This window comes from Anopheles funestus, chromosome 3RL, assembly GCF_943734845.2.
Source record: "Anopheles funestus chromosome 3RL, idAnoFuneDA-416_04, whole genome shotgun sequence".
Taxonomy (NCBI): Eukaryota; Metazoa; Arthropoda; class Insecta; order Diptera; family Culicidae; genus Anopheles; species Anopheles funestus.
The window spans coordinates 73,126,301-73,143,412 of record NC_064599.1 but is presented as its reverse complement, the minus strand read 5'-3'; the positions used below and the strand labels follow the sequence as shown (position 1 = coordinate 73,143,412).

Sequence of the window (17,112 nt, the reverse complement as noted above, 5' to 3'; positions counted from 1 at the left end):
CGGAGTAGTGCAGTACTGCGTGTGAAGCCAGCATCCGAAGGGAAGACAGAGAAAGGTTGTCCATTTCACAAAAATGAACTCGACAGTTTGTTGATTGTATCTGATTTTGTCGATAAGAAAGGAGACCAAAGGTAAGGTTTTTATCGAAATTTTATTACAAATTAATATACTCACCTCATTTCACCTCATTCTTTGCTTGTTACTCGAATGTTACTTGGGCGCACACACGAAAGCAATCCGCGACGCTGAACCAGATGATATAAACGCACCAAAAGGCTTTTCTGACGTTCTACGGAATGGTCCATTGGGAAAGGACTTTAAACGCTTTCATCCAAGAGAAAAAGGCAGAGTTTACGATTTCTGCTCGTCCGTGTTTTAATAGTTTTGTGCGTTGATTTCGCTTTCGTGCTTGAGTTTCTTGTTTTCGCTATTCGCTGTTTAGCATTGCTACGTGCGTGCGCGTTTGAGTTGTAGTGAATATGTGAAGCGCTCGGAACACGCCTGGAACGATGTGTAAATAAATTTACACACTCTGACCCGCTTCCTGGTTCCCTCTCTCCGCGGCCGGAGCTTGTACGGGTGAGAAGCCCTGGAACTTGCGAGCCACCCCGAAGCGCGTATCTGAATAACAAAGAGTGGCATCTTCGTCGCATTTTGTCATTTTATTTGCCCTTCGGTTAGTTTGCTCCCGTTTTGGGTGGCTCCCAGTTGTCCCACTTCAAGTTTGCCCGGGAGCATTTGGCAAAAGGTGTGTGTCGCCGTCGTCGTGTCTTTGCTATGTTGTGAAGTGCCAAAAGAGGGAGGTGGTATAGTGCGCGATCTTCCTACGTTTATGACGATCATGCGAGTGGACTGAACGCGAGTCAAACACACATTCCAGTTGCACGTATCATCGTATTTTGGGGGAAAAAGTGACACACAAAACCCGTTCGACGGTAATAGTTCGTGTTGTGGTTCTGCCTTATAAATCCAAATTCCAGTTCTAGCGGTATTTGCGTATTCTGCAGCAAGCAAAATGTTTTCGAAGAAAAAGAAAAAGCCACAAATTTCCTTCCCGAGCAATTTTGAGCACCGTGTACATACGGGCTTCGATAAGCGGGAAGGTCGGTATGTCGGCCTGCCGTTGCAATGGGCGTCGATCGTGGGTAATAATCAGATACTGAAATCATCAAACCGTCCGTTGCCTTTGGTCGACCCGTCCGAGATCACACCGACCGAAATACTGGACCTCAAGACCATCGTTCGGCCCCACGGTCAACCAGGCCCGGGAGGAAATGTGACCGTACCGGGAGCGGTAGCATCCGAACCGGGGAAACTTGTACTGCCTAAAACATCCAACGTAGCACGTTCGAATTCACTTCGAAGCTCCAGTCCACCGCGGATTCGCCGTGGAGATTTGCGTGCCAATACCAATGTGCCACCATCCGTCCCGGAAGAACCGATGCAAACACCGCAGCAGCTCGGCGGTGGACAATCTCCCTTTCCGGGAATGAACAATAACAGCTTTCCGGCGATGCCACCACCTGCGAAGGGCCCGACGGGTGGAAATTATCCACCGATTTCGCCCGCCGGAACGATGTTAGAGACGAACTTTAATAACAATTTCGATGCACACCATCAACAACTACATCAGCAGCAGCAGCAGCATCAGCAGCAACACCAGTTGGCATCGGGAATGGCGCAGCACCAAATGCATATGCACCACATGCAGCAGCAACAGCAGCACCATCACATGCATTCCCATCAAGCTCAAGCAGGCGCTGTTGGCGGGAGCGCACAAGCAGCAACAGCAGGCCATGCAATTGCCCCGCATATGAACGGTGGCAATCTGATAGCGGGCAACAGCACGAACAGCAGCAACATGTCTACGGCTGCATCGACCAATGGTACAGGTTCGAACGGAAACCTCTCCAATCCGGTCAGTGTGCTAACGGAAACGTCTTCGCTGTATCATAACAGGTGAGTGTGTATGGCGACGGTAGCGAAGAGAAACAAGCGGATTAGACCAGAGCATTTAGTTACCTCATATTCAACGCCTGGAGCGTGGTCACCATACGTTTGCTGTGCGATGGGTATCAATTTCGATTTCACTACCAATCATCAAGGCTCTTGAATTGTGTGAGCGCTTGCTGATGTTTGTTGGTGTTTTTTTTTCTATCGATCAGCTCCACCAATAATTTCTTTAGCACGTTTTATTTTCAGAAAATGAGAATCAATTGTGAGTAAACAAAAAAAAAGAGCAAACACGACATAAACAAACATTAAAAATGTTCCACCTAATGTACGTTTGACGGTGGAGATGCATTTAGAGCGTCTGGAGCAGTAACATTCTAATCAACGCACCAATCTCGAGCGGCATTTAGTGCGTAGCATGTTTACAAGAATGCACCGTTTGTTTGCGTTTAGCGTAGTAAGGTTGATTTTATCATGCATTTTCTTTTTCTTCTTCTTCCGGCAGAACCTCTCTACCTAAAAGCCATCACTCGTTTTCATTCCGTGCACTTTTTTTTTTACAAGCGCTAGTTGCTACTATGATCATCGTGCTTGTATTTTCTTCTTTTCTTTCTGTGTTACTTTTCCTTCACTGCACTCGATGCATCTTTTTTCCCTCCCGTTCAATGAATGGGTTAGACCCTGCGGATTGTTCGGGCAGTGGTGCAGTTGCGGTACATCCGGGCTTGTCCCAGATCTCTGCATTAGTAACAATCGCGGAAATAGAACGCAAAGACACCTATCAGTGTTTAGCCAACCGTACCAGGCACACAAACACACAAAACTGCCTGCTACTAAGCAACCGAATGCCTCCTATGCCGAAGACACATCTGCACAGCGATTGACAAGGGTGTAGAATGTGTGTGAGTGTGTTTTTGTTGTTGTTTAGTTTCTTTTTTACTGTTTGTTTTAATGTTTGAACATGCACACAACATTGAATCATTTTTATTGGCTTTTCCCTTTCGATTTAAAGATAAATGATTTGAATCAATATTTAATATGCTGCGTTTATTGGATGATTAATATGTGAAATTTATACATAGTTTAATAGTTTTTATTGTCATAAAAGAGTGTTAACATATTTAGTTTTTTAAATTTAATTTACCTTGGGATTTTATTTGTTTTTTAATTTTACAATTTTATGTTTTTTACACTGTTTATTACAAACTTGATGAGTAAAAATAAATGGTAAACAAAATAGATATACCTATATTTGTTTCTATAATTAAACAACTTATCGTTACAGATCTACTAGCAAATGGCTGTCAGTGGCGAGCCACTTTCTTACATAAAGGCGGCTGAAACGCAATGAACCCGAACCGAATACACCGGAAGCACTTGACAAACTGTCGTATGGAAGTGCCTAGTAATTGATACGTAATTGAGCAATCGTACCAATCGCCCTGTCAATCAAGAAATGAAACTCTTATGTTAGGATTTTCCTACCCCATTTCATGCCCAAAACATGGACCGGTTTCCCATCCTCAACCAAGTTGTGTAATCTAATTAGTTACACCATGAAGAAGCTCGGTATGACATTCTACGAAATGGGCCTGTAATATGGCGTCTTGCGAGGAATATGAAGAGATTGTTTGTACTAAACAATCTAAATCTGTTTTAAAAAATACTGTTTGGTTATTCTAAATAGTGCAAAATTATGCTTCTGTCAATGCATTTTACATGAAATCGATGAAAGCCTCATTAGAGCATGTGTAAGTTGAAGGTGTTATTAACGTTTTCTGGTCACGTGTACTGTGTGCCGGACCGTCTAAGATTTGGTCATTTGGAAGTCGTGCCATAATGTTTTGTTTACCAGGCACGTCCGTCGGCTCAAAATAGCACAACGGCCTGCCGGATGATTTGGAATTTAAACATCATTGAACGGCACTCCTTGGGTCGCATTCGGACAAACGAACGGTTTTGAAGCAACGCGAAAGACGCGTGGAAAGGAAAAATGTTCAAAAAGTTTGTATTTATTGATCCGATCTCTCGGGGAAGTGAGATGTACGCGCTTATCGTGCGATCTATTGACGTCACTCATCCCTGTTTTAATTAACAACTTCATATGTTAGTAGAATTCACACGGATGAACATTTGAAGAGCATAATTTGTGATATTATAATTCATCGGAAAATACTCACTCTTAAAGATTTTTGTTTAAGCCGGAAAGTGTCCATCCATCCATGACAAGATTGTATGCCGCTGAACCTGCTGGATAACAAGGTTGGCATTGTTGCAGTGCAGCGATGAACCGGAACACCTGGGGCCTGGTGTTCGATTTCATTCGATTTTCCAAATGCACACACCGACCAACAAACAAACCATCTTCCATGCACCGACCAGGACCGTGGACAATAGCATTAAATGGATCCACTGTCTCGCTGTCTCAATTTGGTCGGTTAGTTTGTTTTAAGTGCCTTTTATGTGTGCGTTCGAGCTTTCGAACCCTCTTTCCCGAATGGCTGTAATGTGGAGGGACCTGTAATTGTGTGCGCGGCGTTCCCACATAAAAGAAACCACCGTATGCAGGACGGACCGATGTCGTACCTATTGTCATGCACGCACTATAACTGATTGATTGGTTAACCCCTTGGTGTAAGGGGGGATATTTGGTTCGATGTAAAATGATGGTAAAAACCATCTTTTTTGTGGATTCCACTTATTATCCACTTCATTGCGTTGATTGGTGGATGCTGGTAGATATCATTTGATATTTAACTACTTATTAAGCAAATTCATATTGCAAAATTTCCATCCAAAACTAAACACTTCCAAATTTGTATCGTTTTAGATCACAAAAATCCTCCCCAACTGGTTCGGATGGAATGCAACGGCAGTTTCCCAATGTAGGCTACGGTGGCCAGATACAGGGTGGTCAGAACAATTTCCACGGCACGGGTATGATGGTTCCAGGTGGTGGACCACCACCATTACACAGTAAACCACAGGGTGGACCGAATCATCCCGGGCAGGAGGGTTCCATGGTGAACAACCATGGCGCACTCAATCAACACGGACACATGGGAGATGCAAACAATGGCAACCATCTTCCATCCCGTCATCCGGGGCATCACCATCACCATCATCATCCGCACGGTATGATGGGTCCCGGTGGTTCGGCCGGAACACCACAGCCGTCCGGTTCGCAGCTATCCCCAACAAACGTCCACCATCATCATCATCATGCCCATCACCATCCGGCGACACAACAACAGCAGCAGCAGCAACAACAGCAAATGCAGGCGCCATTGCAGATGGGCAATAATCAGATGCCAAATCACCACCATCACCATAATCACAATGCAAATGTGCTACACAACCAGAAAATGCCATCACCGTCATCGGTATCGAACGCCAACGCGGCAGGAACACAAGCGGCGACAGGACATGGCGGTCCGGACACAAACCACATGTTTAACAACAATTCCATCAACAATGCCAAGAGCAATTCGCGTGCATCGAGCTCCAGTGGAGGAAACGTATCCGTCGCCCAAAGTACCTCATCCACCACGCAAAGCGGTCAGAGTCAGCAACAGCCACCGGTCAAAACGGAACAAAGGCTTACACATGAACAGGTATGGGAGTATTTTTTTTTTTTTCATTTACAGGGTTTTTGAGGTCATGTGAGAAAATTGGAACCATTTACTAAATTCTTTTCAAATTGATGTGAAACTAGAGGTGGATTTTTTATCCGATTTTCATGAGTTTGTGTAAATTTAAATTGATTCCATGCAAAACTTTCTCACCCCAACTACATCAGAATTCTACACGAATGTCAAAAGTTGAGAAACCTTTGGCAGAGAATCGAATTCTTCTGGCAAAAGCTCACGACAGGAAAGTAATACAGTAGAACGTCGATTATCCGGGGTGCTCGGGACCGGACTGATGCCGGTTAATCGATTTCCACGGATAATAGTCGCTTAAATATCAAGGGCATTTATATATCAAGATAAAGCGTATATAGTATCTATATGCTATACTGTGGTGATCCTTTTAATGCTAAAAATGATTCTGGATCAAGCAAATTATTATAAAATAACAATTAAAATTTAGAACGTAAAATAAAATCGTTTCAAATATATCGTTTGGTTCAAATCAATAGCAATACCTCTTTAAAAACCCTGTAAAGTCCTTTTTCCCCCTTTCGAATGAATGCGTTAATTGAATATCGATTTATGAACACTCTTTTGCAGTTTCGTGCCGCACTACAGATGGTGGTATCGGCGGGTGATCCGCGTGAGAATCTGGAAAATTACACAAAAATCGGTGAAGGTTCAACCGGTACCGTGTGCATTGCGACGGATAAATCCACCGGTACGTCGCTACACAATGTGGTGCCAACCGCCGAGCACACCAATTACATACGTTCCCAATATTAATGCATTCCTTTGCCCACTGTGCTTGTGTCCATTGTAGGTCGTCAAGTGGCAGTCAAACAGATGGACCTTCGGAAACAACAGCGCCGTGAGCTGCTGTTCAACGAGGTTGTTATTATGCGTGACTACCATCATCCGAACATTGTGGAAACGTACAGCAGCTTCCTGGTGAACGATGAGCTGTGGGTGGTGATGGAATTTTTAGAGGGTGGCGCACTCACCGATATCGTGACACATTCCCGCATGGACGAGGAGCAAATTGCTACCGTTTGCAAACAGTGCCTTAAGGCGTTATCCTATCTTCATTCACAGGTACGATAGTTTTGTTTGTTTTAATGAGATTTAGCCATGGATTAATGTTGCTATACGTTTTCTTTTCCTTCCGCCAGGGTGTTATCCATCGGGATATAAAATCAGATTCAATTTTGCTAGCCTCAGACGGACGCGTAAAACTGTCCGACTTCGGTTTCTGTGCGCAGGTATCGCAAGAACTGCCCAAACGCAAGTCGCTCGTTGGCACACCGTACTGGATGTCGCCAGAAGTTATCTCCCGATTGCCGTACGGTCCGGAGGTAGACATCTGGTCGCTCGGTATCATGGTGATTGAGATGATCGATGGGGAACCACCGTTCTTTAACGAGCCACCGCTACAAGCGATGAGGCGCATCCGCGATATGCCACCGCCAAAGCTGAAGAACTCACACAAAGTGTCCAGCCGGCTGCAGAACTTCCTCGATCGTATGCTCGTGCGTGATCCGGTACAGCGTGCCACAGCATCGGAACTGCTTGCCCATCCGTTCCTAAGGCAAGCTGGGCCACCATCGTTACTGGTTCCGTTGATGCGTGGCGCACGCCACAGCAATTGTTAGGACGAAATGGACCCGGGTAACGTAAAAAAACTAGATTCAGCCATTCACAACCAAAAGGAATCTAGCGTCTACAGTGCGCTGGTTGGAATACACTTTCAACGTGGCGATAAAATAAATGAACGGATGCGAGTTCACTTCGTTCATTTGTTACCGGCACCCGAGAATTCTCTTGATTGTACTCTTGTAAACCGTGAGTAAACTATTGTTGCATTTATCTAAGGTGAAGAAGGAAAAAACGAATCTGCAAATATTATAATCATTTGCAATCATATCTGTTGCTAATTTGTACAACAAACCTAGCTTAGAAGTTAACAGTGTTATATGTGAAAACAATCTGATGGCTTTCGTTATATGGTTTCAAGTAAATCGTGCAGGAAATAGTTCAAGTTTTACACAATATTTGCAGCTACAGACTGTTCTCGGACGATCCAGACCACTACGAGTAACGCGACCGCTATTAGCGCAAGAAAGCAGCAGCTGTAAATATTTTAACGAAAGTACACGAAATTGAAACACAGTGCGGAAACTTTTTTTACAACGATCTGTAAACGATTTACGGTAAACTATACATTCCAGTATTTAGTGAAGAAAGCTTATATGATTGCAAAGGTTTAATTTTAACTTTATTTTGTTTTCATGCAAAACTTGATTCCAATTTCTGTAAACAGTAAATGGGCCATTGTTAAGATTCTTTGTAAATGTGGATTTAAAATTTACCATCATCTCCTACTTATATGGGGTTGAATTTTTATTCTAAAAAAAACACACACACACACAGAGAAAAAGGTTATGTTTAAAAGAAAAGTATTTGTTATTCAACACGAAAGCGTTTTGTATTTTGTTTTTAACCGATAGTGTTAACATGAATGTCTGTAAAGTGTAAGCTACTTGCAAATATTTGAAGATGACTGCTTTTACCTCACTCAAAATACGTCAATGAATGTAAACAGTTGAATCTCTGTTAAGGAATCTAAAAGGGGAAGGGAAGAATCAATTCCTTTCGCGATTTGATGTTGTAAACACTTAGGTAGCATTTATTTTTGTCCCCGAGAAGCGTGTGGCTGTTGTAAGAAGACAAAAAAAAAACAAAACAAATCAAAGCCTCAAACATATTTAGAACTGCTTACTTACATATGAGACTGGTAGGTTTTGGCCTAGGACCTCTAGTGGTCGGCAAACTTGGAGAGTAAATGAAATTATATACGATAACAGCAAGGCTCACTATTAGATGTGCATTTAGCTATGTTTGAACGATTGATCATCGGAGGGAAAAAGCTTAACAGAGCTAAAACAAATGAATTACTACTTAAACGAAAGTGGGCTTTAATCTAGAAAGTAACAACGAAATGTTTGTATACACACATATTTTAAATATTCATATTACTCTCCGAGCGCCCAAAAAAGCTAAATATTGTGCCGACCTTTGGCCGAAGGTTTTCGAATCTCCTCCTAAGACTAACATTCCTTGCACACTGCATCGAATCGAGTATGATACGGGAACGTAGTTCCGTCCACATACACACACACACACAAACACAAATGTGCCCACCCCCTCGGACAGGATCGTGGTTTTATGCGATCGAAACAGTTAATTAGTGGATTGCAACAATACAAAGTATTATAGAGTGAGCGAAAAAGGATAAGACAGAACGTGTATTCAGCACTTAACAGACACACGAAGTGGGCGCCATCAGAACAGTGGTAGTGTGCTATAGTATAGCAGCTTCGTTATTTTATACAACGTACGATTTTGGAAATAAATTGATTGAAAATCTTAAACACTGCTTAAACGAGATGAGCTTAATGTGAGAACGCACACGGAAGAAAAATGGTAGGATTTACGTTTAATGTTGTAAGAATTTATTGTTAGATGTTTCCCACTGTTTAAAGTGTATCCTATGTACAATTACGATGGTATTTCGGTATAAGGATATTTGTTATATATGTTGTAGCCTGTAAAATTGTTTCAGCATAGTACGACATTTAGATTGGATCTTCGTTTTTTGGGTGAATGTTATCTCACAACAACAGCACACACACATGCGTGAACCTAATACTCCATATTACATACATTCTTCATATCCTGTTCTCTAATGCGTTTTGTTCACTTTTCACTCTGTTAAATGTTCTACTCACGCCATTTCACTAGCATAACGCAAATCTTCGCGGCTTAGCTTGTGACCGCTTTTTTTTTTTTGTAATATTCATTTGGTTTTTCATTGCAGTAAAAATATATGGCATACAACGTATGAAGCAAAAAGCACTTAACATCCTTTCGTTTGCACTTGTGTACACACAACAACTCTTCACCGCACCTAAAAGTTTGCTAAAGATTCATTACCTAGCAATGTGTAATCTGCACTATCTAAAACGATTTATCTCCTATATAAAGAAGTATCAAAAATGTGTTGAGACAAAAAAAAGGTTAGCAAAAAACCGAACGCACAAACCAATGTATGCATTTTTTTTGTTTTTGCTTTGGGTTTGGCTGTGTAATATGGTTTTGCGCGTGTACTTTCATCTGCGGCACTAATTTTTGGGGCAGATATGCCGGGGGGGTTTACAACAAGTGACAAACATTGACATAACAACAGGAAAGAAAAAAATATCTAACCGATCCCTTCGGTACAGCGCGTCCTTATATTTGTTACGTTTCACCGTTGCGTGTGACGTTCTACTGCAGCAGTTTATTCATACGTATGGAGGAAGATTAAAAATATGTGGCAAGGTTATCTATGGTACGGTTTAGCCAGCACAAGCGTACGTTAACTACGTCGCCATCTCTGGTTCCTCACTCTCTTTGTTCGGTTGTTTTTGGCTGGTTCTGGTACAGATGGCTAGTTTCTTAATTGTTACTGTCACCATAATTGTAGCACGTTTGGAATTTGTTTCGAGATTTGCAAGATAAGGCTTCCTACAGATGCAAGAGTTCTATCAAGTTTTGTGTGAGTTAAACTGTTGAAAAGGATTTTAACTTAAGCTACCGTAATGTAACAAGGCTTTCCATTTTTGACTTGTTGCAATCAGTAATATTTATATTGATAACAAAACATCCAGAGAGAATCCTCTCGTGTGTTGAAAAGCTTATATGATTCTAGCTACAAATTTTGTAGAAGATCAAAATTTGATCGATTAATATAAATTGTTCAGTTCCTCAAAGTAAGAAACATCACTCACAAAACATGCCTCCAACACTGTACAAAGCCTTATCTTACACAAGAAGACAGACGAATCCATCTGCAGACAGGTGAATCTGTTGTTAATGGTCACAGTCGTCACAGGGGAATGGATTTTTGAACTGTTAGATAAGATAATTGGCATATTGGCGCTATCCTATAGTTTCACTGCTGATCGTGTATCGTTTTTTTTGGACTTTACAACCATTATCGATCAAGCCTCAGCAGGATAATCAGTCCTGGACCTACCACACAGACTATACACTATTATGATCGACCGAGAGCCATCGAACATTTCAAGCACGAGACATCTCTCTCTCTTTCTCTCTCTCTCTCTCTCTCTCTCTCTCTCTCTCTTTCTCTCTCTCTCTCTCTCTCTCCTGCTGGATTTAACGACCTCTGAGTCATGTTGACCATTTCTGGCTTACGAGAGCTATTTTTACCGCGTAAGGTCCGGATGGGATTTGATCCGCGGTCCTGCCCGTATGGACCGGCGCCGTTTCTCACATACACCACCAGGCCGCCCGAGACATAATTCCCTTAATTGGAAGCAGCTTATCCACTTCCTCTACTGTGTGTAACGTTCGGTGATGGTTGATAGGTTTGTTTTTAAAGACTTTACTTGAATTCTGTTCCGACGAATGAAGATAAAATGTGTTACTGACTTAAAAGAATTAGAAATTGAGTTTGCGAATTAAAAATTAATAAATGCAGCACACGTCACAAAATTGGTCAAAATATTTAGCCAATGCCGGGAGAGCGTTCTTACATTGATTGCACACGTTGGTGGCATGGTTTTTTTGGTACACAAAAATACACACACGTGTATCCCTCAATAACCTACAAGAACAATGCACTTAGTGACTGGGGGAGGGCCTGGGTATAAAAGCAGGACGACAATAAGGGGCATAGCTAACGTTTTCGAGTGCGAATGGTTGTGTAAATAAATTTCTTTTGTGCACTTCGGTGTGCGTGTGTGTTTTAGGGAGGGGGTTGGGGGGGACTTTAATCCATTCGCTTCCGATTTCATCCTTTGGACAGTATATTATACTGCAGCCCCGCTCTTTGGTTGTAAAGCAAAGCTACGTGTGTGTAGCAAAACGCTTCAGTTGATGGCACCAGCTCGATCACTACGTACCGTACCGACGTCGGAGCGCAGATCGTCCTGTGGAGATCAGTTTTCGATCTCCAGCGCTGTATCGTCGATGGTGTGCAACCAGTTAAAGATAAGCATGTGACGTTCGTACTTGGACAGCGGTTTGCCACGCTCGTTCTCAATATCGTGAAAGGTGAGATGTTTCTTCGGGCCGTGATGTGGCCGTGGATTGCTACTGGCCGCCGTTCCGCTGGTGCTGGTGGACTTTTTCAACGATAACGCTGCTGCACCATGCTCAGGCAGCGTGCCGACCTCACCGATCGGTGCCGGCGAGCTGGTGGACTTTCCGCCCACCGGTGAAGCGGATGCGTTCGACATGCTCGTGGACGGTACGATCAGTTCCGTCGGGCCGGGATTGGTAGCGGCAAAGGCGGCCGCCTCTAGACGATCGAGATTAAACTCGCTCTGGGATAGCCGTTCCAGCGCACGGTAGGTCGTGAACAGCCGCCGCCGGATGTAGTTCTGTCGTATCTTCTTGTTTACCGAGCTGATCAGATCGGTTACGGTGAAGCTCGGTGTTGGGTTGGTGGTGCTGGTCAGTGTCGGCACCTGCGACGTCTGGCCACCGTGCGGTGACGGTAGCTGGGAGGTGGATGCTAGCTCCCCGACCGCAACCCACGTCGAGTAGGAACGGGACGCATGTTCCAGCCGGGAATGGTCAAACAGATAGCCCACCTTCTGGAACGGTGTCAGTGCCAGCTCGGACGTCGAAAGCCGGCCCAGATTGTGCTGATCCGATGGTAGCTGGTAGATGTCGGTGGTGCTAAAGCTTTTGTGTATGCCCAGCGCCGCCGACAGTGTGGCACAGTTTCGTATGAGATCATTACTTTCGTTCCAACGCTCGGTAAGTGTCGATGAGCTGCGGGGGGCGGAAAAAAAAGTCAATACAAAACAAGTGTTTATCCTGGGGGGTGTTAAAACTACGTACCGATTTCTTTTACTATCCTTAGGGTTCAGCAGACTGCCAAGTTTTTCCTCCATCGTGCGATTCAGCAAACTGCAGCTGGACCGGTTCAGTACGCTGGTCGCTTCCGAATTCATTGACGACACGGAAATCGATATTAGCGACAGATCGGTGGAGAAGCTTTCGTGTGACGGTGAGCGCAGGATACGGTTCGTTACCGCTAGGGCCGGTGTAGTCGAACTTTTCTGTGACGCCATCGGTTGTCGCCCGGTCCCGGTTGTCTGGACGTTGTACAACGTGTAACCGGTGATATAAAGGGAGAAAAGAAGTCATGCCATCAGTGGTACAGAAAACGACGAATGTAGGCGTCAAAGTCTCATATAAAAATCATCATCATTATGAAGGCAAATCTGAAAATCCTGACGAGCAGATTTGGCATTCGGAACAACTCTAAGTAGAGGAATTTTGGATTGGTATTTAAATCCGACGTATTTGTCACTTATTTGTGTTCGGTTAGTATTCTTCAATGTGTACACGAAACCATCCCATCAATAATTCCAAGGCATAGATTATTAAATTAAGAGGTACAGCGACAGTTCTTGTCTGAGATTAGAACGTGTTGTACATTTAGGGCGAGTTGAGGAAGAGCTGTCCACCTACGCTGTTTCTAGATGGAAAAGAACGTATAAAGGCAGATAAAGGTTTTTTCGTAGGCGAGTTTGTGACAAGTTCGTGCCTAATGGGATATTCTGCTGGATACATTTATACTGTTTCCTTCCCGTATGCTATTGGCTATTGGCGTTTGTAATCAGTAGTGTAATAATGTGACCCTATGATTTAGGTCTAGGTCTAGGTAATGCTAATTATATGTTAAATAACGATTCATAAGTAAGTAAGGATTTAATCTAGAGTTATTTTATACACAGTCAATGATCTTCAAAGAATATTACTCCGTCCTGTGTATGGTGGTACGGTGGAGAGAGGTCCAAAATCCAATCGTCCTTTAACCAATAGTGTCAGTACTAATTATACAATTTGACTGGCCACATTCACGACGACAACGAAGCAAAAGGCGTAAAGAAAAATTGATTACATTTTTTTATGCAATTAGCAAATCTATAACACGCTAAAAGGATGGATCGGAAACATCCACGATTTAGCTAATCCAACAAACCGTTGCTAGGACACGTTTGTCGCCATTAATTCCAGTCAGGTCAGGAACTATTCTCAGAATTACTTGGACCGGCGTAGGAGGTATGAATTCTCTACGTGTGTCGGAAGTTTTAGTTCGGATCGATAGCTCATCCTAATGCATACGATCTTATGCTGAAGGTGATTGATAGAATATAGGAGCTCATAAGATATATTTTGTTTTAATTTTTATCGTTTAGTTATTACTGATCGAGATTCACATTTACCTTTTGCGTTTCTTGCTATTGGACAACTCGCTGCCAGACGGCACTGACCGGCACTGTTCGAATTCGGTTTTGTTGTTCTATTTAACCGTCGAGGAGGAACCTTTGTTCTGTGTCTATCTCTTGCAAAGGATCTCGTACGTCCTGTTGAATCAATACCACACGTAGAACCGTGCCTTTTTGCCACTTGGCTCACTTATTGTGGCCGTTATAATAAATATTGATGTTGTTGTTGTTGTTGTCCACCCTAATGATGCATTAATATTTTTCCAGACCTATCATGTTGGTTGCGACATTTAAAGCGTAAACTATCGGCCACGTACTACGAATAGCGGAAGCCGTAAACTTTGCACCAAACTTTCCCACACAAACACACACACATCCTCTAGACATTGGCGACGAAGTGTTGCACCGAAGGTTCTTAATATCCTGCCGAAATTTGGTCGCACAATACCAATCTCCTCCGGCTGCTTCTTACATTCGTCAACTCGAGCTCCAATGGGGACGCGACCACTTCTCGGTGTATCCTGTCTTGCTCTCACGCCACCGGAACCCGCTTGAATATCGATTAGCTCTACACACAGCCAGCCAGCACACTTGAACTACCAGCCAGGACTGGTCATATGGCACGGTGCCAAAAGAGAAAATTTACCAAACAAGAAAGCAACGCACAGAGATAACGCACATCGTTTGGAATTTTTGTAGCGCGTTTGAGATGAAATTTTAAACACTTTGCTTTCTCCAAAGTACGGCGTTTGGTCAGGTGGAATGATATTTAAAGAACGCGATATTTAACGAAGTGCTTTTCACATAAACGTGATCAAACATCAACCGAATCAGATGTCGTAGTCCGCAAAAGGGGGAACCTATCACAGATTATCCATTCGGGATGAAAAGTTCACGCACGCAGCACCTTTGATGTTGGGCCACCACGTTGACGACGCCCTTGGGGAGTCGGGGTATTAACATTAACAGGGGGCATTAACAGCGTCCGGTAATGGTCCGATGGCAATACGCTACGCCTTTTTGCTAATGTTTATCCCCCTTTAGCTGAGCTTTCTTTACTTTCTCCCACCAGCAACATACGGTCGGTCGGTCGACATTTGCCCGTGTCACACAAAAGCCCCTCAATACACACGTGCGCAGTTAAATATTCCCTGTTTTTCGCGTCCTATTGCCAGGGGGCACAAGCTTTTCACAATGCGACATTTCGCAAAAAAAAACTAAAGGTCGACGGCTAAACCGTGAAACGTTCCGCGCTTACCGTGTGAAACCGAACCGAGTGACTGATGGAATTTTTCCGACCCGGCGTGTTATGCCCAAGACAGCGGATTGGATTGGCCCTCCTATGTGTTTCACTGCAGCCAGGCACGGTTGCTCCTGATGTTACGCATTTCCTATTCGGTTCGGCAATGTTCGGCAGTCGGGTTTGCGTTCGGGATTTGCTCGGCACAACAGGAAAACACACCGATGGGCCGCGATGATGGGTTAGTTTTCCACAACCAACAGGAGCATCATTTCCAACCGTCCGATTGTATACAACTTGGAGCTGGTGGGCGCTTCATTAATAATTTATTCTATTTGTGTTCTCATTAGTATAAAATCTACTTCAAAGGAAACGTTTAAACTTTCCTCATGTTTTTTTTATTATTATTTCCGCCTAGTATACCTTAACGTAACCACATACACAATGCATAAAATAGGGTTAAAATATTTTATCTAAACACAAAACATATTAAATAAAAAAAAACTTATTTACCGTACCGTTGGTATGAATATCGTGATGAACAGCAGTAGTACACAGGGCGAGCACGGTATAATGAGCTGCAAAGCATGCGATACAAACGACGATTCACCTTTCTGGTCCGCAGTGATCCCGTTTTGTGCCAGTGGTGCTTAGGATCGTATGCTACAACCGGAAGCTAACAGGAACACGAGCCAGCCGCAGGTACACGATTGCCATGCAGATCAACGCCATCACCGTAATCGTTTCGTTCCCACAACCCGTCGGTTTCCATAATCTGTGAACAAGCGCGTGAGGTTTATTACATCAGCCACTGCAAATACATAGATTGATGATTGCAACTTCTCCAAACATACCTTACGAACTACCTCCTCAAATGCATCCTTTACGCCTTCGCTCGTTTTTGCCGACGTTTCGATAAACATCATCCGGTGCTTTTTAGCAAACCGAAACCCTTCGTCCCTGCTGATCGCTCGGTTCGGCTGGTCAATCTTATTACCCACTATCATTTTAGCCATATTGTTGCGTGTGCCGTAAATTTCCAGCTCGTTTAGCCACGATTCTAGCTTCTGGAATGTGTCCTTTTTGGTGACGTCATACACTAGGATGGCTCCCTGGGCATCCCTATAGTAGCTGGGCGTAAGCGTACGAAACCTTTCCTGGCCGGCCGTATCCCATATAGCAAGCTTCACCTTCACACCGTCGATATCGAGCATTTTCGTTTTAAAGTCCACACCGATCGTAAGCGCCTGGTCGCTGTCGAAGTCGTTCTCTGTGAATCGTAACATCAAGCTGGAAAGATCAAGGGTAAACAAAACACACGTTAATGCGCCATTCGTAGGATGGGTTTTTTGTTGTTCTTCTTAACATGACGTCATGATTAAATGCTGCACATGAAACGCATCCGGAATTTTCCGCAAACGTTTCGAAAGCCTTCATTACTTTCTTACCTAGATTTTCCTACACCACTTTCGCCTATTATTAATATCTTGAATGTCGCTAGAATACGATCCTGATCCATTGTTGATGTTTTTCACGAGCCGTTTACTACGTTTCGATAGTATCTAACGCCCAACCGAGATTTGCAAGTTCCGTTTTCCTTTCCGTTCGGTGGGTTTGTTAGAACGAATGTGTTACAAACCAATAAAGAAATATGAAAGAACAAATTCCTTTTATTAGTTCCTTGTTTTCTGTTCTACTTTTTTTAAAGAACGAATCTGACACACAAAAAAATAACAAATGATTCACGGATGTTTTTGACAGCGTATGTGCGCACACTGGACTGACACACACAGGTCAAATGTCGAATGGTAGAAGTTTTACAGTGTAGAAGAGGAAATTTTTAAACCGCTTCTTCTGTATCGCGAGGTAGATTATGATTCATTTTTAATTTTCATACTCCGTGGCTGATTTCTACAATTTATCACATTTTTGTAGTCTTTCAAACTTGATCTCTGTTGCATTCATAAATCTTGTAATG

At 43.2% G+C, this 17,112-nt stretch overlaps 3 protein-coding genes across 4 annotated transcripts; 1 reads left to right on the top strand and 2 right to left on the bottom strand.

Moving 5' to 3' along the window:
* The first annotated feature begins 330 nt into the window (after positions 1 to 330).
* LOC125771585 (serine/threonine-protein kinase PAK mbt) lies at positions 331 to 9,016 on the top strand. Its single transcript, XM_049442345.1, has 5 exons — positions 331 to 1,959; positions 4,784 to 5,567; positions 6,186 to 6,306; positions 6,409 to 6,680; positions 6,758 to 9,016. Exons 1-5 carry the CDS (start codon positions 1,016 to 1,018, stop codon positions 7,235 to 7,237), a joined length of 2,601 nt encoding a protein of 866 aa, XP_049298302.1. The 5' UTR covers positions 331 to 1,015; the 3' UTR covers positions 7,238 to 9,016.
* A 58-nt stretch (positions 9,017 to 9,074) lies between these two features.
* LOC125771586 (uncharacterized) lies at positions 9,075 to 15,418 on the bottom strand. Of its 2 annotated transcripts, none has more exons than XM_049442347.1 (3): positions 15,153 to 15,418; positions 12,498 to 12,754; positions 9,075 to 12,428 (listed from the first exon to the last, which is right to left on the bottom strand). In XM_049442347.1, exons 2-3 carry the CDS (start codon positions 12,728 to 12,730, stop codon positions 11,588 to 11,590), a joined length of 1,074 nt encoding a protein of 357 aa, XP_049298304.1. In that variant the 5' UTR covers positions 12,731 to 12,754; positions 15,153 to 15,418; the 3' UTR covers positions 9,075 to 11,587. The 2 variants fall into 2 exon arrangements, with proteins under 2 accessions (XP_049298304.1, XP_049298303.1); XM_049442346.1 differs by lacking the exon at positions 15,153 to 15,418 and adding an exon at positions 13,892 to 14,842.
* Positions 15,419 to 15,497: 79 nt separating this feature from the next.
* Positions 15,498 to 17,092, bottom strand: LOC125771587 (ras-related protein Rab-18-B-like). Its single transcript, XM_049442349.1, has 3 exons — positions 16,583 to 17,092; positions 15,989 to 16,424; positions 15,498 to 15,909 (listed from the first exon to the last, which is right to left on the bottom strand). Exons 1-3 carry the CDS (start codon positions 16,651 to 16,653, stop codon positions 15,811 to 15,813), a joined length of 606 nt encoding a protein of 201 aa, XP_049298306.1. The 5' UTR covers positions 16,654 to 17,092; the 3' UTR covers positions 15,498 to 15,810.
* Positions 17,093 to 17,112: the final 20 nt, after the last annotated feature.